Raw genomic sequence first — 27,086 nt, 5'->3', positions numbered from 1 at the left:
AAGATTTTCTATAAAAGACAAATTAAAAAAAAGTTGTAAATTGTTTGGTTGGATAATCATCAAATCTGTTAGAAAAAAGCAAGACTTCAAAATAAAAAAAAAGTACAATATTTCGTTTACCAGAGCCGATGGTTTATTTTTTACAATTTTATATAAAGAAAGACAATATTTAATCTACTTATTTTTAGTTGAGTATTTTATGTTTTTTTGCGACCGGGGTCATATCCTAAACACCTATCATTTATCATCTGTGCAAGAACGTAACACAATTTTTGTTTACATATCTCGGCCTCTGCGGCGTAGCGGTAATACGCTTGTCTGTGACATCGGAGGTCCCGGGTTCGAATCCCGGTAAGGGCATAATGAGAAACGAACTTTTTCTGTTTGGTCTGGGTCTTAGATGTTTATCTATCTAAGTATTTATTATAAAATATAGTATCATTGAGTTCGTATCTCGTAACACAACTTTCGAGCTTACTTCGAGGCTAACTCAATCTGTGTAATTTGTCCCGTTTATACATTTATTTATTTATCTATGGAGAGATCAGTATAATATGTTGCCATGAAAATCCTGAGCAGAGGATAAATCCCGACGTTTTTTTCTACAGGGGAACACACGTCGACTCATCCAAATATTACTTCGAATCAATATTTGCGCCTTGAACAAATACTTATTACACGTCAAGAAGTGAAAATATTATTTGTTTGCCGTTCTCACGTCTTTTGGGTTAGAATCTTTTTTTCGCGTTATTATTGCTTTCTACGTCACATCTTATCCCTTGCGAGGAAAGCAGAGCTATTGATCTCTAAAATTCTTAGGTAACTTTCAGCTCAAGGTTCAGCTTAATTTATTTAAAAGATTCAGATAGTGACAGTATAGTACACAAAATATAAAATAAAATAATTTTTATAAACTAAAATAAAAACTACAATAAATAAACAATATACATAAATAAATAGGTGCAGCGATTACCGAAATGAGTAAAAAGGCTTATAGGCATTAAATACCCTCGCGACTCAAGACTTCCAAATTCAAATTCAAAATCTTTATTGCATATCATAAAGTACACCAGTTCAAAATTACAGTTACTGCATATAAATAGGTACAATATAAACCCTGTTGGGCGTCGCAATGTTAAAATAATATGGAACTTTACCAGTCCATCTCGCGGGAGCCGTCCTACGCTACACGAACTTGCTCAAAGCCATTTCAAATATTAAAAAAAAATGAGTGCCGTGTGGTTCCCGGCACCAATACAAAAAAAAAATAGGACCAATCCATCTCTTTCCCATGGATGTCGTAAAAGGCTAGCTAAGGGATAGGCTTACAAACTTGGGATTCTGTTTTAGGCGTTGGGCTATCAACCTGTCACTATTTGAATCTCAATTCTATCATTAAGCCAAATAGCTGAACGTGGCCATTCAGTCTTTTCAAGACTGTTGGCTCTGTCTACCCCGCAAGGGATATGGACGTGACCATATGTATGTATGTATGTAAAAAAAATAAGCGCTAGTAAACAGACCAAATAACGTTCTTCAAATGCGAAGTCTTATTTTCAACTGTTCGGGAAAATCAAAAACAAAACAACAATTGAAGCTTTTCATGTTTCGGCAAGCAACCGGAGCTTCCGACCTTGACGATGTTGGATCCTTTGTTGAGCTGTTCACAGCTTTGGCGTGGGCAAATGCTGATTTCTTTTTGCCGCACTAACGAATGAACGTGGAGCGTCGACGGTCGAAATGTTAAGGTGTCCGAGTATGTATTAAATAAATATATACGGGACAAAAAACACAGATTGAGTTAGCCTCGTAGTAGTTTTTAAAGTTATGTTACTAGATTTTACCTCATAGATAATATATTTTATGATAAATCCTTAGGCAAAATATCCAAGACCCAGGCCAATTAGAAAAGTTCGATTCTCATCATGCCCTGGCCGGGATTCAGATGTGAACCCGGGACCTCCGGTGTCAAAGACAAGCACGCCACCGCTAAAAACCACACCGCCAAAAATAAAATAAATTTAAAATCCCTCATAGTGATAAGTCCGCTATTGTGTGTATTTTTAATTTTTTATGTCTTCTTATGTACTACAAAAAATTTGTTATGCACAACAAAAGTACACAAACAAACAAATAATAATAAAAAATAAAAAACAACTGTCTGCAAAACAACGTTGCAATTGTGTTCGCAATACAAAATTTGTAATACAGTAACACTTAATTCCAACAGAGTTCGTACTTTTCCGAGGCTTATACGAAAAACAATGTTATGCAAACTAACAACAGTCTGCATTCGCCGAGGAAAATGCACAATTTTCTTAATTGAATATATTTTGTGGTTTATTACCAACATTAACATATAAAACGTGCAAGTCGTGAGGTTAACTTATGACCGTAATAACTGAAAAGAATGCATTTTATATGCATTTTGACAGTAGCCATAACGAGAGTTAAAAATTCAGAAGATTTTAAAACCGGATTTAGTAGGAAAATGTTGGATGTCGTAATAGGCGACTAAGGGACAGGCTTTATTTTTTAGACGATGGGCTAGCCACGTGTCACTATTTGAATCTCAATTCTATCATTAAGCCAAATAGCTGAACGTGGCCTATCAGTCTTTTCAAGACTCGGACTTGGCTATGTTTACCCCACAAGGGATATAGACGTGACGGTATGAGTGTATGTATTACCTAACAAAACTCTAAGAACGCCAATCGGAAAAAGTTATTATCTCAGCATGCCCCGGCTGGGATTCGAACTGCCGACCTTTATCTCCACAGAGGCAGTCAAGGGTCAAATCAACATACATACATACATAAAATCACGCCTCTTTCCCGAAGGAGTAGGCAGAGACTACCTCTAAAAATAAATGAAAATGGTCAAATCTATTATACATATAATAAATCAATGAATAAAATAAACAATATCACAAAAATCTAATCAAACCCTAGTATCTATGCAATAAGCTATAAGAACCAAGTTGTTGTTGCGATACTAACTTCCGTATTCGTGCTGGAAAACTGGTGCAAACAAAATTATGCACCAGCCTATTTTCAGACAGATACGCCAGGAAACTTTACGACCAGACGAACACACACTCATATATGTCAGACAGGATTTTAGTGTGGACTTGTATTATTGACCCTTTGATAGCCATAGATACTTTTCGGTGACTGTTGAACAAGTTTGTGCCGTGTGGTTCCTAGCACTAATATAAAAAAGAATAGGACCACCCTCTTTCCCGTTGAGGGATAGGCTTATAAACTTGGGATTCTTTTTTAGGCAATGGGCTAGCAACCTGTCTTTATTTGAATCTCAATTCTATCATTAAGCCAAACAGCTGAACTTAGCATATCAGACTTTTCAAGACTGTTGGTTCTGTCTACCCCCCAAGGGATATAGACGTGAGTATATGTATGTATGTTGAACAAGTTTAACATATAAACATATATTCACGTCTATATCCCTTGTAGACAGAGCCAACAGTCTTGAAAAGACTGAAAGGCCACTTTCAGCTGTTCAGCTTAATGACAGAATTGAGATTCAAATAGTGACAGGTTGCTAACCCATCGTCTAAAAAAGAATCCCAAGTTTGTAAGCCTATCCCTATAGACGTGACCATTTGTATGCATGTATGTAATAAGAAATCATTCAAAACTTTAGAATTGGACCAAACTTAGAACAGCATGTAACTTTACATGTCTTTAAATAAATCAACAAAGTTTCCATCCAATGTCGTACCAATTCATTCTCTCCGGCTGATTAGAATATTACAAACTTAGAAGCTAAATCTGAACTTTAGAGAGCATGTAAGTGAGACATTGGCTAAGTTTTTCGTGTCACCTGACCTCCTAACCCCTTTTAGGTCATGACAAAGTTTCGATCTAAATTCAGACTTTTAGTTCTTGTCACAGTTTTAGGATAACGGAGTATTGAAATATTCTAAAACTTGACATCAAGGACATTTGTCTTAGAATATCGCGATTAAGTTTCTACTGAATTTGGTTACACATTTAATAGGTATATATATATGTATACCGGACAAATTACACAGATTGAGTTAGCCTCGAAGTAAGTTCGAGACTTGGGTCACGAGATACTAACTCAACGATACTATATTGTATAATAAATACTTATATAGATAAACATCCAAGACCCGGGACAGTCAGAAAAAGTTCTTTTCACATCATGCCCTGGCCGGGATTCGAATCCGGGACCTCCGGTGTCACTGCCAAGCGTCTACCGCTGCGCCATAGAGGCCGTCATAACCACAAGTGACCAACAGACTCGACTTGGCTGTTTGTCAAACCCATAAAAAAAATGATGATGATAATGACAGAATTGAGATTCAAATGGTGGGTGGATTAAAATGGATAAAAGGAGAATCCCAAGTTTATAAGCCAATGCCTTAGTCGCCTTTTAAGACATCCATGGGAAAGAGATGGAGTGGTCCAATTTTTCTTTTCAAATGGCGTCGGGAATCACACGTCACCACGTTGTACCAAATTGTACCTGGAAAAATATACAATCACATTTCCTATAACTTTAAAATAATACTTACGGAGTCACCACGTCCATTGACAGGTGAATGTGATCCCGACACAGTCGGGGACTGCCTCTGCACCTTCCTCCTTCGGGAAGGCATGGTTTATCCTTGTTTTAACACTTAACACTCAAATACTTCCTGCATTAGATATAAAATAAAATAAAAAACAAAAATCCTTTCGCTCAGACCTGGGTGGGAAGGAACAAATTTTATTGTTAGTCACAATCTATATAATATCTTACTTAATCTATATATAAATAGGCATGCATATATAAACTACTAGCGACCCGCCCCGGCTTCGCACGGGTGCAAAATTATAAATGTTATTATACATAAAAACCTTCCTCTTGAATCACTCTAGGTACCTGTTACAAAAAACCGCATCAAAATCCTTGTCGTAATTTTAAAGATTTAAGCATACAGACAAACAGACTAAAATAGCGACTTTGTTTTATACTATGTAGTGATTAAGTTACCGAGTGGCTGGGTCTAGTAACTTGAAATTTAGCATGTAGGTTTCTTATCAAGTCAAGAAGTGCACTTAAACAGGGTTTCCCGACATTCCCTCGGGAAAGGGAAGTAATCAATTTTTTCGCTGTATGCGAGCTGAGTCATAGTGTATAGTATTTGCATATCAAGTTATCTGAATGTGCAGGCTAATATGTGATGTTCGCATATAATAACAAGTACTTTTAATTTCTAAATATGACTTAATCTATTAAATAAACAGAAACAAATTATATTTCAGACTAAAATATGGAAAGAAAATAAAACTTAAAAAAGTTACCATGCCAGCTTTAGTCAATCGTTCCTACGTTAAAATAACAATTTTTTTGAAACGCATCACTGAGCCTCATTACACTGAATATTTTTTTTTAATTATAATCCGTCATTTCTGATTAAAGGAAGTTTAATAAGTCTGTGTCTATACAGATGTCAGTTTGTAATTTTTTTTTAAATTGAATATTTTTTTTTATTTAAAATTTTATTATGCATAATACGAATGTATAGCACAATTGGCGGACTTAATGCTAGAAGCATTAGGGTCTATAATAATGTTCATAAAGTAAAGATTCGAAAGATCCACGTTTTATAAATAGTTTTACACGAAGAAGTGGAAAGTTTTGAGCACTGCTTTGCATCCATAATTGTTTTGTTGGTAGGTACTTTAGATGAGTAAGAAAACTGGAAAAAAACGACTGTATTCTGATGCATGTAACATTTGAGTGTTCTTATATTTATGTAAGTTTATATATATAGTTTATAATTTATATATATAGTATATATGTATATACATATATATGCTAGTCCCTTGACTATTGTTTTGGAGATACATACATATATACAAACATAACATCATGCCAGTATTCCAAAGGGGTTAACCGGGACTATGGATTTGTCTAGCGTCAAACTAATTAGGTACTCTTTTCATACCTTCTCGACGATTAGCTTATTTCATTATGCATATTATTATTATAATTCATTTGCAACATACATGCATATATACAATCACGTATATATCCGTTGCGGGGTAGACAGAGCCAAAAGTCTTGAAAAGACTGATTGGCCACGTTTCGCTGTTTGATTTAATGATATAATTGAGATTCAAATAGTGACATGTTGCTAAACCCATCGCCTAAAACAAGAAATTTTTTAAGCCTATCCTTTAGTTGTTTTTTACAACATCTTCCATCAATTTCATTTGCAACATAACGAACATTTAGATAAAAAAAGGTACTTTAATTTCCACTAAATTTTATTCCTAATCGCCCTGCGTAATAGTAGGACTTGAAGTAATTTCATTTTAAGGTAAACAATCCTTGAGTTTATATAAATATAGAGCGCGCAATACCTGAATGTTGGATGTCGAAATATAAATTATCTTAATGTAAATAATGTTTTTATAATTATATAATTAGGACTAACAGCTTGTTGCACGTTCAGATTTTAGCTTGATGATAGAATTATGATTTAAATAGTGACAGGTTGCTAGCCCATCGCCTAAATGAATTATCCCAAGTTCATAAGTCTATCACTAATTCACTTTTCACGACATCCATGGGAAAGATAAGGAGTGGTCCTATTCTTTTTAAGTCTTTCCCTAAGTCGCCTTTCACGACATCCATAGGAAAGATAAGGAGAGGTCCTATTCTTTTTAAGTCTATCCCTCAGTCGCCTTACACGCGACATTCATGAGAAAGATAAGGAGTGGTCATATTCTTTTTAAGTCTATCCCTAAGTCGCCTTTCACGACATCCTTGAGAAAAATAAGGAGTGGTCTTATTATTATTATTTTTTATGGTGGCGGGAACCACACGGCACTCCTGCACTGCCGACTGTCACTGCACGCTCTAGTTAAACTAAAACCATATTAACGCTATGACACCAACGGACAATTCTGATTTATAACCCTCATTGGATCGCCGAAGGAAAATTCTCGACGGGTTTAAAAAACCCGGCGCGCTCATTACCTTTCGTACAGTGATTTATTGCTTGCAAGATTTTGCATTATATATATATAAAAATACGTTGTTGAAGAAAATGCTGCAGTGCAAATTTTGTTACCGCTTCTTCTGCACTGACGCCTTGGAAGCGGCAGTAGGTAAACTTAGTTTGAAGTAATTCATTCGACATCAACAATGTTGTGAAACCAAAAGATTTGACAATTATTAAGCGATATGATAGTATCCTATAATAATGAATAAAAATCTTGAATTTTGAATTTGAATACAAATATACATTTAATCACGTCTTTATCCTTTGCGGGGTAGGCAGAGCCGACAGTCATGATAATACTGATAGGCCACGATCAGCTATTTGGCTTTCTGATAGAATTGAAATTCATATAAAGTGACAGGTTGCAAGACCGTTGCCTAAACTAAGACATCCAAGTTTATAAGCCTGCTCCTTAGTCGCCTTTTACGATATCCATGGAAAAGAGATGTAATGGTCCTATTCTTTTCTATTAGTGCCGGGAACCACACGGCACAAACATAAATTACAACATTTTATAAAAATAATCCTTGAATTTGCATATTACGGCTACATTTAAGCGTCTCAATATGAAGCTTTCTTGAAGCATCTTGCTGTAATAGGTTTAAAAAAAATGCAAAATGACCTTTTACTTAGCTATTTCTGGGTATCATTTCTCATGGGAATTACCAAAACTGACCTAAAGGTTTGGTTCTTGTGTCATAATTCATACAAATCTACAAATTAGTCTTAAACTTTTTTTGTTACGAATAATGTTGCCAGTCTTTGTTTCCTTAGTTTTTTTTTCTTATCATATCCAAGTTCAAGCAATGACTTGGTCATATTAGCGTGTCGAAAACCAGAAGGCACAATGCGCCCTCCATCCATACATACCTAATGGAAACTCAGCGATGATTGACAATGAAGTTGCTAACGCAAAATCAGTTTAATTTTCAAAATATATTTTGCTTAGTCCACGCAAAAAAATGGAATGATAACGATAAACGCTGAGGTAATACGAACAGGGCGCCATATCAAACGAAATGTCATTTATTTTCATTCGGACCGCTTGCGATTGCCTAAGTTGACTTTTTAATCAAAATTCAAAATTTTTATTCATTATTATAGGATACTTCATATCGTTTAATAATTGTCAAAACTTTTGGTTTCACAACATTGGTTGACGTCAAATAAATTACTTGAAACTAAGTTTACTGCCGCTTCCAAGGCGTCAGTGCAGAAGAAGCGGTAACAAACTGCACTGCAGCATTTTCTTCAACAACTTCAACTTCACAAATATCCAAACTTAGAATAGAATGTGGACGTGTGTGTGTGTGTGTGCGCAAAGTCTTTTCACACGATAAATCATATAATAACTTTTGTGAAATAAAAAGAGAACTGTCTCCAATCGAAATCCTCCTTGTGCTTAGTATAACAAACACTTTCCTGAACACCGCATGAAAATCGGTCCAGCGAAACGCGAGGTAATCGCGGACAAACATACAAACACACATGCATACATACAGGCCAAACTGTGAACCATCTTTATTAAAGGCGGATAAAAAAATCGCCTTCAGTCGATACAATCCTTTTTTGAAGTCGGTTAAATCTCTAAAACCTTATCCTAAGTGTAATAAAGACTTTGTTGAAAACACACATTTTAAATGTTTTGATGACATGTACATACATAAAGTCACGTCTATATCCCTTGCGGGGATGACAAAGCCAACAGTCCCGAAGAGACCACGTTTAACTGTTTGGCTATATGAATATGAGATTTGAGAATTGAGATCCAAATAGTGACAGGTTTCTAGCCCGTTGCCTAAAACAAGAATCCCAAGTTTATAAGCCTATACCTTAGTCGCCTTTTACGACATCCACGAGAAACGAGATGGAGTGGCCCTATTGTTTAATTATATTGGTGCCGGGAACTACACGGCGCTGGCGGTTAAAAATATTACACTTAGCGAATATCAAATCCCCATCAAACGCTTTGTCAACGAAAATATACGAAAACCAACAGAATGAAAATAGGTTGCGCAATACATGTCTGAATTGGATGTTATTTTATTTTTTTTGTAGTCCGTCATTGTATTCCTAAATTGTTCCCATTCTCGTGTAAGGAGGGCCTACAATAGCCTGTTATACCTTCACGGGGTCAAAGTACCGTGCCCCTAAGATATATAGGTCTACAATATATATAAGCGTGACATACACACATATAGTCACGCTTTTATCCCTTGCACGGGACAGTCTTGCAGAGATTAAAAGGCCACGTTCAGCTGTTTGGCTTAATGATATAATTCATATTCTAATAGTGACAGGCTGCTAGCCTATCGCACAAAAAAGATATATAAGTTTATAAGCCTATCCCCTAGTCGCCTTTTACGGTATCCATGGGAAAGACATGGAGTGTTTCTATTCTTTTTTTTATTGGTGCCGGGAATCACGCGGCACATAAAATCATAATCTATTTATACGAAATAAATCTGTAAATGTGTAATAAACACATTGTAAATATAAAGAGTAAATAAATGTATAACTGCCAGCCGATTGTAGTTTATCAGCCTTAGATGACAGTTGGCTCTATCTACCCCTAAAGGAATAAGGTATCTTTAGTGATATTAAGTACAACGACATTGAAGCATACCTACATACCCTACTAACATTATAATAAATGCTAAAGTTTGTGAGTATGTCAGTATGGATGTTTGTTACTCTTTTACGCAAAAACTACTAGGCTGATCACAATGAAATTTGGTATGTAGGTAGCTGAAGAACCAGAATTACATATAAGCTACTTTTTATCCCGGAGTTCCCACGGTATTGATTCCACGCGTACGAAGTCGCGGGCGGCCTCAAGTATTATACATATCCCAGCATCCCGATATATATAACTTGGGAATTTTCAAGGAAATAATTTGAATGAGGATTTAGAATGAAACAAAATATTTTGTTTGTTCAAACCTCACATGAAAAATACCGTTTCAATTATGATGAAACTAAGTATAATTGTACCTCATATCACGTCTTTACCCCACAAGGGGTAGACAGAACAGACAGTCTCGAAAAGGCTGAAACGCCACAGTCAGAATAGGATTGAGATACAAACGGTGTTAATGAATAAAATCCAATCAATATTTTGTACGTGAGTGATAAAGTTTATCCCAATTTGTTCAGCCGTTTAGTGCTATTGCAATAAAGAGGCACAAATAAATGGAAAGTTAAAACGACAATGTTTCAAACAAACCAGTCGTGTTTCGGTTACAAAGTTAACGGCTGTGAATTACGGTACATTGTAAGCGTTGAACTTAGGCGGGCGAGTGGTTAAAGTGAGTAGTTATAAGCAAAAGGTATCGGGTTCGATTTGTTATCAATTTTATTACTGCTAGAAGGTGGACTTAATGCTAGAAGCATTATCTATCATTATTATCTATAGATTTACGATTAGGTATATAAGATATATTCTATGTGCCGTGTGGTTCCCGGCACTAATACAAAAGAGATTAGGACCACTCCATCTCTTTCCCATGGATGTCGTAAAAGGCGACTAAGGGATAGGCTTACAAACTTGAGATTCTTTTTTAGGCGATGGGCTGTTATGTTTTTAACGGATAAAATGGGCACTATTTCAATCTCAATCCCATCATCATCATCATCAATCCCACGCCCTTCCAGTCTTATCATGACTGTTGGCTCTGTCTACCCTTTAAAGGATAAAGACGTGATAATATGTATGAATGTAAACTGGCAGCGTCGCGGGTGTATTCTGGTATTAATATAAGAAGATATAAATAATTGCATTTGAATAAATGTTTATAATTGATTGTTAATGAAGTTAAACTTATATTAATTACATGAATTATATGTATTTATAAATAATTTTCCCCCTTTTTTTACATTTTCCATTATTTCTTCGCTCCTAATAGTTGCAGCGTGATGTTAAATAGCCTAAAGCCTTCCTCAATAAATGGTCTATTCAACACAAAACGAACTTTTTAATTCGAACCAGTAGTTCCTGAGATTAGCGCGTTCAAACAAACAAACTCTTCAGCTTTATAATATTAGTATAGATTTGGATTAAAGCGTTCAATCAATTCTGCCGAACTGACTATATACATAAAGGGTGGAACGACCTTCAAAATCCATTTGCCAAGTCGGTACGCGCATATAGCGAACCATATCAGTCTCCAAATATATGCATTCAACTATCACACCTATACAGTAGGGGTGATTGGAACGAATAAATGTTTAATATACATACATACATATAGTCACGTCAATATCCCTTGCGAGGAAGACAGAGCCAACAGTCTCGAAAAGACTGAATTGCCACGTTCAGCTATTTGGCTTGATGATAGAATTGAGATTCAAAAGTGACAGGTTGCTAGCCCATCGCCTAAAACAGAATTCCATGTTTGCAAGCCTATCCCTTAGTCGCCTTAGGACTCAGTTTCTCAAAATAATAAGGCCAGTGCCAGTTACCACACGGCACTTTAATAATAACAATTACAACTTTTCAAAATTCTCTTAGCACAGAGTATATATATATATACTCTGTGCTAAGAGAGTACATATATAGCCAAATAGCTGAGCGTGGCCATTTAGTCTTTTTAAGACTGTTGGCTCTGTCTACCCCGCAAGGGATATAGACGTGACCATATGCATGTATGTATATATATATGTGTGTATATATATATATATATGTATGGATAGTTTCAACATACATTGCATTGCATACAGTAATTCCCAAGTTACTATATATATATATACTACTCTGTCAAGAAAGTAGCAGGAAAAGATCAATAATACACAAACTGTTTGTTATTCATCCAAATTTATTTTATCACCTTCAAAATATGCTCCTTTAGAAACGATACACTTACGCCAACGAATAATCCAATCATCAAAACATTTTTTAAACGCTGTTTCCGGAATTGAGGTCAGTTCTCGCCGCGAATTCTCTTTTATGTCTTCTACCGATTGAAAACGGGTGCCACGAAGTGGTAATTTGAGTTTAGAAAAAAGAAAAAAGTCGGCTGGAGCCATATCTGGTGAATATGGTGGTTGCTCGATGGTATTTGTTGAGTGTTTGGTTAAAAATTCGTTCACAATGATGGCCTTGTGCGAAGGTGCATTACCATGGTGCAAAATCCAAGAATTTTCTTTCCACAAATCTGGCCTTTTTCGTCGGATTTGCTCTCTTAAACGCCGCATAACACTCAAATAATATTCCTTATTTACCGTTTGACCTTCCGGCAAGAATTCCGAGTGCAAAACACCGCGATAGTCAAAGAAAACAGTCAACATGACTTTGACTTTTGAACGACTTTGGCGTGGTTTTTTCGGTTTCGGTTCAGTTGGAAGGCGCCACTCCGAAGCTTGTTGACTAGTTTGCATGTCAAACTCGTAAACCCACGTCTCGTCACCAGTAACAATGCGTTTCATGAATCTTGGGTCGGAATTGACTCGTTCTAGCATGTCCTCAGCGACTCTCATGCGATTGAGTTTTTGAAAAAAATTCAGGTCTTTTGGGACTAACCGAGCGGCAACATGTTTCATACCCAAATTATTAGTTAAAATGGTACGGATCGACTCGTGAGATACAGAAAGTTCGATGGCTATCTCTCTCAAAGTTGAATGAGGATTTTCAGTCACTATTTCCTTCACTTTTGCGATGTTAACTTCAGTTGCAGACGTTGATGGCCTACCAGAGCGAGGCAAATCTTCCATCACATCTCGACCGCTTTTGAACGCTTTGTACCACTCATAAGCACGAGTTTTTGATAAAGTCGATTCACCGTAAGCCTTCTGTAACATTTTCAGTGACTCCGAACACGATATTCCATTGGCAATGCAAAATTTAAGACAAACTCTTTGTTCGATGTTTTTATCCATTATGAAATTAGCAATACACACTAGATATGATATAACTAAAAATAGCACTGTATTTAATGTAAACAACAGATGCAACTCAAACTCCGCGCCAAAATGGAAAACAGTTGTGCCAATCTAACAACAACAAAAAAAACAAAAATTTGAATTTGGAACCATAAATAAATAATCCATTCCCGATACTTTTCTGACTGAATGTATATATATATATATGTATACCACGAGGTATCTGAGTGTCTGCTCGTGGTGGGCTACTACGACCTTCATTCATTTGGCCAACTCACTACCAATCAATACTGACTAATGACGGTTGACTGGCGAAAATCTATGGGTCTCATGACGTCATTCGGTCATATATAAAAAGAAATAATTAAATAATTGTAAATAAAATTTTAGACTAAGATATATCTCTTATGTATGTAATAGTGTAAATAAAATTATTTTAATCAACGAAATTGTTTTTCAGTAAACGTTCAAAAACTTATTTGTAGATATACTAAAACAAATTAATTTTTGTATCAAGTTGTTATTATTTAACTATTTTTAAGATTGTAACAAAAAATACTTAGAGCATTTTTATTATTTATTCAAGAAAAGCATTGAAATATTTTTAAACACACATACATACATAACCATTTTTTTTATTATTATATCAATCCGAGCCTTTCCATAAATAAATTTTTAACAATTCAAAACTCAAAATATCATGGACAAAAGACTTTAGGTAAACTAAAATTTCCATATAATACAATTGCTACAAAATGTTACTGTGCTACGAAAAGCCTACGGCGTAGCTAGTGCTACGATTTCGATGGCATATTCAATTCAGTGCACTATTTTATTATTTATAGATTTTAGGCTTAGTTCACGTGAGATTTTCTTGAAAGAAAAGTCGCTTATTACCTTCTGAATGTCTGCTCAATTTCTGTGCCAAATTTAATGACAAAAAAAAACTAAAATAAAAAAAAATCCGTGCTTTTGTGTTTATCATTCATACATATCTCATATCATCAATTCGTAAATAAATTAACATCATGAATTGGATTCCCACGTTAACCATTTTCCATTTTGTAAACAGAGAGACGCAAACAGAAAAATCTGAAGAAAAAAAAAACAAATGAACGAAACACAAATACATAAAAAGTTAAATACAAATACGTAAAAGTATAAAAAGTTATATAAATTTGAATTTGGAATTCCTAACCAAAGAGGAGAAATTTGTGATTAAAGTGGCCAGTACAACAAATCGTCAATTTCATAATCTAAATATTTATAAGTGCACAATTTTAAATCTCAATATAAGCTATTAAAAAAAAAAAAGAAACAAAAGGTTCTCAATTCAAATCGATCTTGTTAAGATAAAAACAATCATATTGCGAAGTGGAGCAATAAGCAGATTTTAAATCAATCTTTTCCTCATCAAGAAATCACACGCTAGGGAAAAAATCGCACAGAGCAAGAACGCGTAGCGGAGTCCTTCTGTGCTCTGTGAAAAAGGCTATTTTCTGCCGCCCGCTATTATCCTCTATTTGCACGTTATGTGGGATGTTCACATTGAGCAAGCGCTGGTTAGTGTAGCGGGCTAGTATGTAAGGCCAGTGTTAAGCTGTGACTATATTACGCCAGTGCGTTTTGTCACTGTGCGTCGTCGTGTCAGTGATTAATGTCAGTGATGATGAGTGTCAGCAATCAGAGCCAATAAACCGTGTGGTTACCGGCAGTGCCGTGTGGTTCCCGGCACCAATAGAAAAGAGAATAGGACCACTCCATCTCTTTCTCATAGATGTCGTAAAAGGCGACTAAGGGATAGGCTTATAAATTTGGGATTCTTCTTTTTGGCGATGGGCTAGCAACCTGTCACTATTTGAATCTCAATTCTATCCTAAAGCCAAATAGCTGAACGTGGCCTGTATCAGTCTTTTCAAGACTGTGGGCTCTGACTACCCGGCAGGTGATATAGACGTGATAATATGAATGTAGTAATCATAATTATAAAGACTAGGGCCAGTGATTAGTGTAAGTGTATGATATAAATTAAGTAACTGTACTTAACGTTTCCTCGCGGTCGAGTAAAAAGATTGGCGCAATGTGAAAATTGGCCCTTAAACTAATATGTTTTTAATGTCGACTCATCCCCGGCTCCTGAACGGGGTACCAGGAGCACCTGACCTTACCTCTATTCACTCAAACTGACGGTGGTTTATGTTGGACAGTTAACAATGTCTATTTTTGGGACAGGTTAGTTCAGAAAACCTTTTTTAAGATATGATTTTTCTTATTTTAAAAAAAAAGAAAATTTTATACTTTCATATATACATACATAGACTTGATCCCTTACGGGGCAGACAGAGGCAACGGTGAAAGGCCACGTTCAGTTGTAAGGCTTAATGATTATATTGAGAATTTGAGATTCTAATAGTTTGTAAAATTTCATACCAGAAAAATTTATACATGTTATGACAATTTGCCGTGTGGTTCCCGGCACTATTACAAAAAAGAATAGGACCACTCCATCTCTTTCCCATGGATGTCGTAAAAGGCGACTAAGGGATATGCTTATAAACTTAGGATTCCTCTTTTAGGCGATGGGCTAGCAACCTGTCACTATTTGAATCTCGGTTCTATCAGTAAGCCAAATAGCTGAACGTGGCCATTCAGTCTTTTCAAGACTGTTGGCTCTGTCTACCCCGCAAGGGATATAGACGTGATCATATGTATGTATGTATGTTATGACAATTTCGATATTTTCAACAAATCCTAACGTAAAAAATTTTTCTGAAGGTCAAAATGTTGTTTTTTTTTATTTTATTTTTTTCGATATATTCATACAACTAAATAGCAGGAACTATTTGGCTTAGAAGTCTGAATAAATAAAGGACTTGAATTTTTTCATGTGGATTAGGGGTGCTAAGAGATGATGTCCCAAAATTCCCGCGGGAATGGCAACTATGGTGATTTTTGGATTTGCGCTAGCGGAGCCGCGGGCGTTCTATAGTTATAGTATATTTCAGTGTTTAAACGAATAAACTATTCCACGAAATTACTATAAAATGCAAACCTCGTAGTTGCACAGCCATTAAATGCCGTAAATCCAAACCAATTTATTATTTTTATTTAGTACCTAATAGTGCGTTTTACAACTTTTGCTATAAATTTAGTTTATTAACTTAGCTAGCTCTGTATCGGGGTTTTGTTCCAGTGGGAATTTAGGCATAAAAAGTACCTTTATGATATTTCATATATATTATATTTTTACTTATGTTACTTATGATTTTTCACAAAATTATTACATAATTTTTCTTTATAATAATATTTAATTATAAATATGATATACAAAATATAATTTTTCCTTTATGATATAATATTAAAATATGGATGGATGAATTATTATAGCGTCTCTGACCCAATCTAGATAAACTACTCGCATACCTAAATATAGTGTGCGCCACCTGCTTTGTTTCCAATGCATTTTATAAATACATTGTAATTGATTTATACCAAAAGTTAATGATAAAAAATATAATTTTAAATAGAATTTCTATTTTCAATAAATTAAATGTATGTACCTTTATACCTAAAACATTAGGAGACTGATTGCAAACGACCTGAATAATTGACCTATTTAATGCTATGAGTATATTATTTTTTTTCATCATAAATGCCTGTATACCAGATACGTTATCTAATGCCGCACTTAACAGACAACCGCCTTTGTGTTCCCGTAAATTTTATGTACATTACCTTGCTTATTAAAGGGGAGTAAGGGATACGATATGCCGAAGATTTTAAATACGAAATGTACTGTTATGTTTTAGAAGTATGTTTTTATTAACTCTTACTCTCAAGCATCTTCGATTTTACAAACATATATATATATGTATTTGTGTTTTGTTATTTCTTATTTGCGTTCGGAAAATGAAATTGTATGTTAGAATAATATAGCCGTGTGGCTCCCGGCACCAATACAAAAAAGAATAGGACCACTCCATCTCTTTCCCATGGATGTCGTAAAAGGCGACTAAGGGATAGGCTTACAAACTTGGGATTCTTTTTTAGGCGATGGGCTAGCAACCTGTCACTAGTTGAATCTCAATTCTATCGTTAAGCCAAATAGCTAAACGTGGCCATTCAGTCTTTTCAAGACTGTTGGCTCTGTCTACCCCGCAAGGGATATAGACGTGACCATATGTATGTATGTATGTAATAATATATTATTTATCTACTGAACCGATTGTAGAGGTTAAGATTGAAATAAAAAATTGTAAATTTCATATATATATGTATATACGTTGTTGAAGAAAATGCTGCAGTGCAGTTTGTTACCGCTTCTTCTGCACGACGCCTTGGAAGCGGCAGTAAACTTAGTTTTATGTAATTTACATGACGTACGTGAAACCAAAAGATTTGACAATTTTGGATTTGAATTTATATATATGTATATAAATGTTTAATTAAATTATAGGATAGATGACATACCGACGAACGGCCGCGAAGCGCTATTTGCGGGCGGCGGAATTTTTATGCCGCCTCAAAACTCGCCCGGGAAACGGGAATCACCTTAAATTTCCCCTTTATTACCTCACGTCTCTCGTCGTTATTAATTTTTTTTTAATTTTCATCGTAACGCCTTTGCCGACGGATCTGCTCGTGTGGGAACGAGTGTGATAACGTTTTTATTATAATAAACGTTCTGTAAACGTTTTTAATTTCATTTTTATGGACTATTAAAGATTTCGTTGAAAAAAATGTCGCAAAAAATGTTTGATTTAATCGTTTTTTATAATTCGGTTACATTTGTAAAATTAACATCATAAAGTTCTCTATATATCAAATATGGACAGCAAAAAAATATTAATGGCAAAAATATCCCCAAATATAATAAAACATAATTTTTGAATCGGTTATTCGAATAATTTTATGACAAAAATAAAATTAACATAATATCTTTTCATATAAATTAAAACTGCTGTTGCATTTTTTTTCTCTAAGTTTTTTAGATATACTTTAACGTCAAGAACGTTAAAAAAGTTATGGAGCAAGCAAATTTCCCCGTGACGGTAATGAAACACCTTGCCCTGAATCAATATTAAGCCAGATTTTATCGCGACCAACCCTCCAAATTCATTCGTGACGTCTCGCGAAGTTACGTTATACCACGTAAAGCTGGATTTGAACTGGCGAGTAAGAAATCATAACCGATTAATAAACGAAAGATTAAAGATATCGCTACGTACGTCTAAATAAAAAGAAATAATATTTGATTGATGTTAGTAAGAAATTAAAATGAAATAGTGAATTTAATTGGAAAATTAAAAGGATGAAAAAAATAGATAAATGAGGTAGTAAAAAAAGAATATAAAGAATAAAATAGAATGAAAAAAAAAATTTTACGAAAAGTTTTCTTACCGCGAAAATCACATGTTCTCGTCCAGAAATTCGCGAACGCGGCGGTATTAAAAAAAAACTTAATAAACAAATATTTTAAAAAGAGAATCACTGCAGCAAATTTAATAAAACTGGCAACAGGAAGATTTTAAAAGAGAATTCACAGATTCAAATTTGAAAATGGAATGATACTTTTTAAACTTTAGTGAGATTCGTCAAGGCAGGGCCGCGTATGGGTAGCGTCCATCGCGCGAGCTCCTTCTCGCCGAATGAGGGTTGAACGCGAATTGCCGGCTTTATATACCCTTTTGGGATTATTTTGCGTCTAGCACCTGCGCAGTGGGTAATTTACCTTTGGCATACGTACATTCAAGTTTATGTTGTGTCTGGCAAAGCGTACTTCCAAAACAATATCATGTGTCATTAACATAATTATTTAGACGGGCCATATATTCAGGTTTAATTATAACGTTTAAGAAAGTTTGTTTCCATTAGACAAGTTTTACACAGAAAATGTTAAAGCCCCAAGGTTAAGCTATTTAAATGTTAGGTTTATGTGTTTACATACATACATACATATAATCACGTCTATATCCCTTGTGGAGTAGACAGAGCCAACAGTCTTGAAAAGACTGATAGGCCACATTGAGCTAATTGGTTTAATGCTAGAATTGTAAATTCAATTTATGTGTTTTTCTGTGAAAAAGCATATATGTCAGTGTACGTCGTTGTCAAATACTCATCAGTGATTAATTTGTTATAGTATATCCTTTTCAAGGTTTATTAAATTAAAAAATTTGACGGCCTCTGTGGCGCAGCGGTAGTACGCCTGTCTGTGACACCGGAGGTCCCGGGTTCGAATCCCGGCCAGGGCATGATGAGAAACGAACTTTCTCTGATTGGCCTGAGTCTTGGATGTTTATCTATATATGTATTTATTATAAAATATAGTATCGTTGAGTTAGTTTCTCGTAACACAAGTCTAGAACTTACTTCGAGGCTAACTCAATCTGTGTAATTTGTCCCGTATATATTTATTTATATTTATATATATATTAAATGCTAACCGACGCAATGGGAAGAGGTTTTCAGCATTCCCGGAGAAGGCATAGTAGCGGCGGTCAAACGGGAGTTACTGCATTAAATTACCTGAATTAATCAGTCCAGAATCGTGGTTGTAGGCGGACCAAGGGTTCGAAATCTGAGTGCAACCGGGACTGACCAGGTAATTAGGTCGTTGTCAAGAATTTAAAAGAGCATACCTTTTATCTTGATCAAATTAAGGACGACCTGGTAAAGGGTCAGGTCAAAAGTACCCGAAACCGCGGAGCTTGCATGAAGAGAGTTATGAATGTGGATGAAGCGAAGGAAGTATGCAGAGATCGTGGCAAGTGGAAAGAGGTAGTCTCTGCCTACACCTCCAGGAAAGAGGCGTGATTTTATGTATGTATACCTTTATCCATACCTTTGTGCTGTGTGGTTTCCGGCACTAATAAAAACAAAGAATAGGACCACTCCATCTCGTTCCCGTGGATGTCGTAAAAGGCGACTAAGGGAATAAACTTGGGATTGTTCTTTTCGGCGATGGGCTAGCAATCTGTCACTATTTGAATCTCAATTCTATCATCAAGCCAAAAAGCTGAACGTGGCCCATCAGTCTTTTAAGACTGTTGGCTCTGTTTACCCCGCAAGGGATATAGACGTGACTATATGTTTGTATGTATGTATACCTTTAATCCCGGAAGAAAGTAAGGTTACCATGAGATGTGCGACACAAAAGTATATATAATACATAGGTATAATATTTTAGCCTTATAGTTGTGCAATTTATGGCTTTGTCTTTCCCGTAAGGGAATAAAAACGTGATATGTATCGTTAACAAAGCAACGAACAAAACTTAGTATGAAAATAATTTTATAATAAAAATCAAAAATTCTCGAACGCCATCATCGTCGCCACTCAAATTTTCATATTTTCTCCACGCGATTTCCGCATAAACATCGGAACGGCACCTTAACGAGTTTACGCCACAAAATCCCGACTTAAACCTTCGTAAACCCGTCTGTCGAGCGAAAAAATAGGGTGAATAATGCTCTTTTGTAGAGGAAATATGTTTTTTTGATACCTCTCCTTCGGGAACAATAGTGTTACCTTCCAATGCAATCAAAGAGAATAGACAGGAAGCAGCCATTTTTAAACTTAGTGCTTGTGAAAATGGTAATGTGAAAAATAGATTATCAGTTATAAATAACTGAAGGTTTTCTGAGTTTGTTGTTTTAGAACCTGGGACTTTAAGACGAAAACTAGGGCTGTACGTTTGTCAGTCAGTAACTGCATTTATATTATACTGACTAAATTTCACCCGTGTTCATCATAATTAAATATCCGTTCCCTTGATAATTCAAAAAATAGATAAGCCATTTTGATCTTTAAAAAATTATATTCACATGTAATTTCATAAAACGCGACCCTGGTTTAATCATATTAAAAAAATGCAGGGATCGTGTTAAGTGGAAAGATATAGTTTCTGCCGTTTTGGGATAGAGGCGTAATCATATATATATACATACATATAATCACGTCTATATCCCTTGCGGGGTAGACAGAGCCAACAGTCTTGTAAAGACTGATGGCCACGTTCAGCTATTTGGCTTTAAGATAGAATTGAGATTCAAGTAGTGACAGCCATCGCCTAAAAAAAAAGAATCCCAAGTTTGTAAGCCTATCCCTTAGTCGCCGTTTACAACATTCATGAGAAAGAGATGGAGTGGTTCTATTCTTTTTTGTATTGGTGCCGGGAACCACACGGCTTCTTCTTCAGCTTTATAATATTAATATAGATGTAATTTCATAAAACTCGACCTGGGTTTGGGTTTAACCATATCCATTCATTCATTAATTTATTGATTCATTCATGCAGGGATAGCGTAAAGTAGAAAGATATAGTCTGCCGTTTTGGGAGAGAGGCGTAATCATATACGTAGCTATATATTACATGTATTTGAGGTATAAACCCTGCGCCACGTGTTCCTCGCATTATTACTTTCATCAGAAATCCTTTGCTAAAGTATTTTCCGCTGTTACTTCTCAAAGTCAAGTGGAACTTTGCAGGAGCGTCGCTCGAAGTTCATAAGGTTTGGTTTCTGATCTGAGATTATAAGTTCTTGTTTGTATTGGAGGTGAAATATCTATTTATAATTTGACGCTAAATTACGGTGAGGGTTAACATCGAAACGAAACGAATGGTGCAGTGTAGTTTGTTCCGCCGTTTTTTCTACACGTGCGTTTTGGAAGCGGTTGTAGATATACCTAATTAGATTTAAGTGATGTGACGTCAAGTGATACCTTGTTGTATCCAATTGTGAAAATAAGTCTTTTCTAAAATCTAAACATTCAGAAAACTGTAAGTTTTATCAGGATGAAATATACCTTCAAATACCTATGTCCTTGTCCAGAATTAATTATACGTAAAATTTTACGAATATTGGTTCAGTAATTAACGCGTGAAGAGATAACAAACAAACAAAGAAACAAATTAACTTACTTTAGCATTTATAATATTAATTGAGATGTGAGTCCGAAATCTTTTTATTTTTTTTATACAAATATTTTTGTCTTTGCCTCTTTCTTTTTTTTTAAACTGACATTATCGTCTCCGCCTCATAAATATCACCACTCACCTCAGGTCTCTCCGGGATGCCCTGCCTCCTCCTCAAGCTGGACTCTTGTCTCGGCAAAACTGGGTCTTCCCCAGAGACGGCTCGTTGGTACGACAACCGTCTCCCCTTGGAGTCCTTCTGCGGACTGTTCTCGGGAATGCTGGAGAGGTCTTGGTAGGAGTGGCAGCCGGTTATGTCCCGGTTGTAATCATCAGGTATCACCCTTTTGAGGTAGTTGGTCATTGTTTCGCTGGCCAGCCAGGTCACTCTGTAATAAATGTTGCGTTAAGTAAGTATTTTAACGCTAGAGGCCGCCCGCGATTTGGTCCGCGTGGAATCATTCCCGAGGGGACTCCGGGATAAAAATACATAGGTATGGTCACGTCTATATTATTATATCCCTTGTGGCGTAGACAAAGCCGACAGTCTTGAAAAGACTGATAAGCAACGTATTTGGCTTAATGATAGAATTGAGACTCAATAAGTGACAGGTTGCTAGCTCATCGCCTAAAAAAAGTTAACTTAACAATTAATCCCGCGGGAAATCCGGGATAAGAGAACCCTATATGTTATTCTGGGCCTTCAGTATGTCAGGATGTCAGTATGGATGTTTGTAACTCTTTCACGCAAAAACTACTCGTAAACGGTTCAGTAGTTTTTGCGTGAAAGAGTAACAAACATTCGTACTGACATCCCGACATACTCACAGACTTTCGCATTTATTATATTTGTAGGATACCTCGACATTGACTAATAACTTGAATATGAATCAACTTCGAAGTAAAGTAAAGCATCGCATCCCGAGGGAGTGAACTTGAAAAAAACTAAAACAAACTGATCGATTCCTGGATGACTAGGGACGCTAGCGATCCATAAAATATATATATATATATATATATATATATATATATATATATATATATATATTTCTTTTTTCAATATTAAATCTCATAAATATATAAATCTCCCGTGAGCAATGTATTCTCCCGTCCATATTCTATTCTAAGTATAATTTAATATTGTGAAGTTGACGTTGTTGAAGAAAATGCTGCAGTGCAGTTTGTTACCGCTTCTTCTGCACTGACGCCTTGGAAGCGGCAGTAAACATAGTTTTTAAGTAATTTATTTGACGTCAACCAAGTTGTTAAACCATACGACAATTATTAAGCGATATAATAATATCCTATAATAATGAATAAAAAATTTTGAATTTGAATTTGAATTTTGAATTTTGAATTTGAATTTGAGCGGTTTCACCCGTGTATAGCAATATACATATCGCAATATAAATATATATAATCACGTCTATATCCCTTGCGGGGTAGACAGAGCCAACAGTCTTGAAAATACTGATAGGCCACGTTCCGCTGTTTGACTTACATACATACATACATAAAATCACGCCTCTTTCCCGGAGGGGTAGGCAGAGACTACCTCTTTCCACTGTTTGACTTAAATGATTGAGATTCAAATAGTGACGGGTTGCTAGCCCATCGCCTAAAAGAAGAATCCCAAGTTTATAAGCCTATCCCTTAATCGCTTTTTACCGTTATCCGTGGGAACGAGATGGAGGATAGTCGTATTAAATTTTTTTTTATTGGTGCCGGGAACCACACGGCTAAGTTAAATAAATTTCGATAAAGATCCTCATAAATTGAAACGCTCTTTTAAATCCATTGCAGTTATTTAGAAAGCACGTAAATTACACAATGAAAATAAATACCGCTAGAAAATTAGTTTTATTTTTACAAGCGGAAATTGTATTATCTTATTTGCTGATGTGCCGTGTGGTTCCCGGCACCAATACAAAAAAAGAATAGGACCACTCCATCTCTTTCCCATGGATGTCGTAAAAGGCGACTGAGGGATAGGCTTACAAACTTGGGATTCTTTTTTAGGCGATGGGCTAGCAACCTGTTTCTATTTTAATCTCAATTCTATCATTAAGCCAAATACGAGTAGTTGAATGTGGCCATTCAGTCTTTTCAAGACTGTTGACATCAGTGGGGAAGATTCTATTTGTCTTTTTAAGACTGGTGGCTCTATCTATCCCGCATGGGGTATCGTGACTATATGTATGTATGTTATTCCATACATCTTTCAGTTTACACGACTGTTGGCTCTGTTTACCCCACAAGGGATATAAACGTGATTATATGTATGTACGTTATTGCAATGGAGAGAGGCTAATAAAAACACAAGTTAAAAATAATATAATATCTATACTAATATAAAGCTGAAGAGTTTGTTTGAACGCGCTTATCTCAGGAACTACTGGTTCAAATTGAAAAATTCTTTTTGTGTTGAATAAACCATTTATCGAAAAAGGCTTTAGGCTATATATAGCTAGCTACATCACGCTGCAACTATTAGGAGCGATGAATTAATGGAAAATGTGAAAAAAAGAAAACGGGGAAAATTATTCACCCTTGAGGGCTTCAATGATGCCCAAAATAGCATTCCACGCGGACGGAGTCGCGGGCACAGCTAGTATCACTACATAGTATAAAACAAAGTGGCTATTTTAGTCTGTTTGTCGGTATGCTTAAATCTTTAAAATTACGCAACGGATTTTGATGCGGTTTTTTTGTAACAGGTAGTGATTGAAGAGGAAGGTTTTTATGTTTAATTTTTTCCGAATTTTGCACCCGTGCGAAGCCGGGTAGTATACATATAAACGTTCGGATATGTCATGTCAAAACAATTTGCGTTGGTCTAAGCGGATTGTATAAGTGAGATTACTAGTTGAAAAGTTTAAAGCTTCCGAGTTCACAAGTTTAAGATTAAAAGTTCCTGGTCCTGTGAGGCTTAGTTGAGGGTTGGTACTTTGATATATATATCTTTTGGGAATACAATGATGAATGCTTAACATTGGTTAGCGTCTACCTCGTTAGTATTACTCTTATATATAAAATTCTCGTGCCATAATATTCAATGTAAAAAAAAATATGCTTAAAAAAGTGGGTAATGCAGAAGAAGTATGCAGGGATCGTTGCTTGTGAGTAGATCTCTTTAGGCAGGCTCTACCAACTCGTCCGGACAAAAGACGTATTTGCAGCAGGAAGTACAAATTAATATTTGCCTTCTAATAACAAGTTCTAATCAGCTGTTTTTAAATAGATTAGTACCAAAGCATTAGATAGTTTATCAGTAAGTAACTATTTGATAAGGATAAATTTCTATTTATCTAGCCGACTTTGATGCTATTGAAAAAACAATATGACACTGTACGTGTTCATTCACGCCTGGAGGGGTAGGCAGAGACAACATCTTTCCAGTCTCAGCTTATATTATAAATGCGAAGAAGAAGCTAATTTGTTTGTTTTCTCTAAACGCGTTAACTAAATAAACCAATTTCTTTTGAAATTCAGCGTATATATAACTAAGTGTCTGGAGAAGAACATAGGGTAGTTTACATTCGGTATTAAAAGCGATAGTCCCGTGGAATTTGCGAAAAACCTCTATTCATTTGTAGTTCTAAATTCACCCGTGTAAATAGCGCAGAATTTGCGTGTATAAGTAGCGTTGAATTCGCGTGTATAAGTAGCGTTGAATTCGCGTGTGTAAGTAGCACTGAATTTTGCATGTGTAACTAGCGTTGAATTCGCGTGTGTAAGTACCGCTGAATTCGCGTGTTAGATAGATAGAAGTTGGCCGGTTCTCAGACCTACTCAATATGCTCACAAAAATTCATGTGAATCAGTCAAGCCGTTTCGAAGGAGTACGGGAACGGACATTGTGACACGAGAATTTTATATATAAGATAATATTTGGCTGTCAGTTACCTGTTAGCCCAAGAAGTTTTCCGTTTTCTTCTTTTGACCGCTGTGTCGAGGCCGGAGCTCATCGATATGGCTCTGCTATTCAGCAGACCTTGGGACAGGTAAGCGTCATCCAAATCTGTAAACATAATTTAAGTTAGAAACTTAGTATTATGTTAATTTAAGTTAGAAACTTAAATTAAATTATGTTAATTTAAGTTAGAAACTTAAATTAAATTATGTTAATTTAAGTTAGAAAGTTCCTAACTCGCTTTTCCAGTTTCAGATTTTTTTTTAATAGGACAATTTATGTCTTTCCCACGGATGTCGTACAAGGCGATTAAGGGAATGGTCGCGATCGTCTAGTGCAGCTTTTACCGGAGCTTAATATGGATTAGATTCATGTAAAACCCTGACTGACTCATATCTAATCTAGAATTGAGGTCTTCTCAGGATTCTGATTATTGTAACTGTTTACCGAAAATAAATATATTTTCTACAGAATTTGTTAAGAATATTACTATAATAAGCTTACGAACACAATATGAACTTATAACTTATTCGCAAAAGTCCAAATGGAATAATATACTTATATTACATTACGTGAAGGTTATATAGTTAACGAAATAGCAATAAAACGTAATATACTATTTTCTAAATTTGTCATACAATATTTCGGAAACTAATATAAGCCACAAGGTATTTTTGCACGTGGAACGTCATTACACATAGAATACTGAATGTAAATAGAAAAGTCGTTTTAGAATTGGACCGCTCTATCCGATTTTTGACGGCTGTCGAAAAGACTATGAAGAGATAAGTGTAGATAATGTGCCGAATCATCAAATGCAAGCTTTCTTGCTCGTTTGGAGTTAAAGAAAAAACATACATACATACATATAGTCAAGTCTATATCCCTTGCGGGGTAGACAGAGCCAACAGTCTTGAAAAGACTGAATGGCCACGTTCAGCTATTTGGCTTAATGATAGAATTGAGATTCAAATAGGGACAGGTTGCTAGCGCATCGCCTAAAAAAGAATCCCAAGTTTATAAGCCTATCACTTAGTCGCCTTTTACGTCATCCATGGGAAAGAGATGGAGTGGTCTTATTCTTTTTTGTATTGGTGCCACACGGCAAAATAATAAACATTACAGTATAGTATAGAATAGAATAGATTTATCATCAAAATTGGATACAAGGTATCACTTATTGACGTCACATCACTAAAGTCTAATTATAACTACTACCGCTTCCAAAGCGCATGTGTAGAAGAAGCGGCGGGACAAACTACACTGCAGCATTTTCATCGGACGTCAATATAGATCTCTTAAATCTAAATCATGGACGAATGCACATAGTCTACATT

General features: G+C 35.5%; 1 protein-coding gene across 3 annotated transcripts in view; it reads right to left on the bottom strand.

The window, feature by feature from the left end:
• The window catches only part of LOC106130581 (uncharacterized), an 85,283-nt gene that overhangs the window by 52,845 nt on the left and 5,352 nt on the right, over window positions 1-27,086 (bottom strand). For all 3 annotated transcript variants that reach the window (XM_060953464.1, XM_013329461.2, XM_060953465.1), the window contains exons 3-4: window positions 25,743-25,857; window positions 21,979-22,225 (exon numbers count right to left, since the gene is read on the bottom strand). In XM_060953464.1, coding sequence (XP_060809447.1) covers window positions 21,979-22,225; window positions 25,743-25,857 — 362 coding nt within the window. The remainder of the gene's footprint in view (window positions 1-21,978; window positions 22,226-25,742; window positions 25,858-27,086) is intronic.

Source organism: Amyelois transitella, chromosome Z, assembly GCF_032362555.1.
Source record: "Amyelois transitella isolate CPQ chromosome Z, ilAmyTran1.1, whole genome shotgun sequence".
In the NCBI taxonomy this organism is placed as follows: Eukaryota; Metazoa; Arthropoda; class Insecta; order Lepidoptera; family Pyralidae; genus Amyelois; species Amyelois transitella.
The sequence above is the reverse complement of the archived record's forward strand: the minus strand, read 5'-3'. Positions and strand labels throughout refer to the sequence as shown.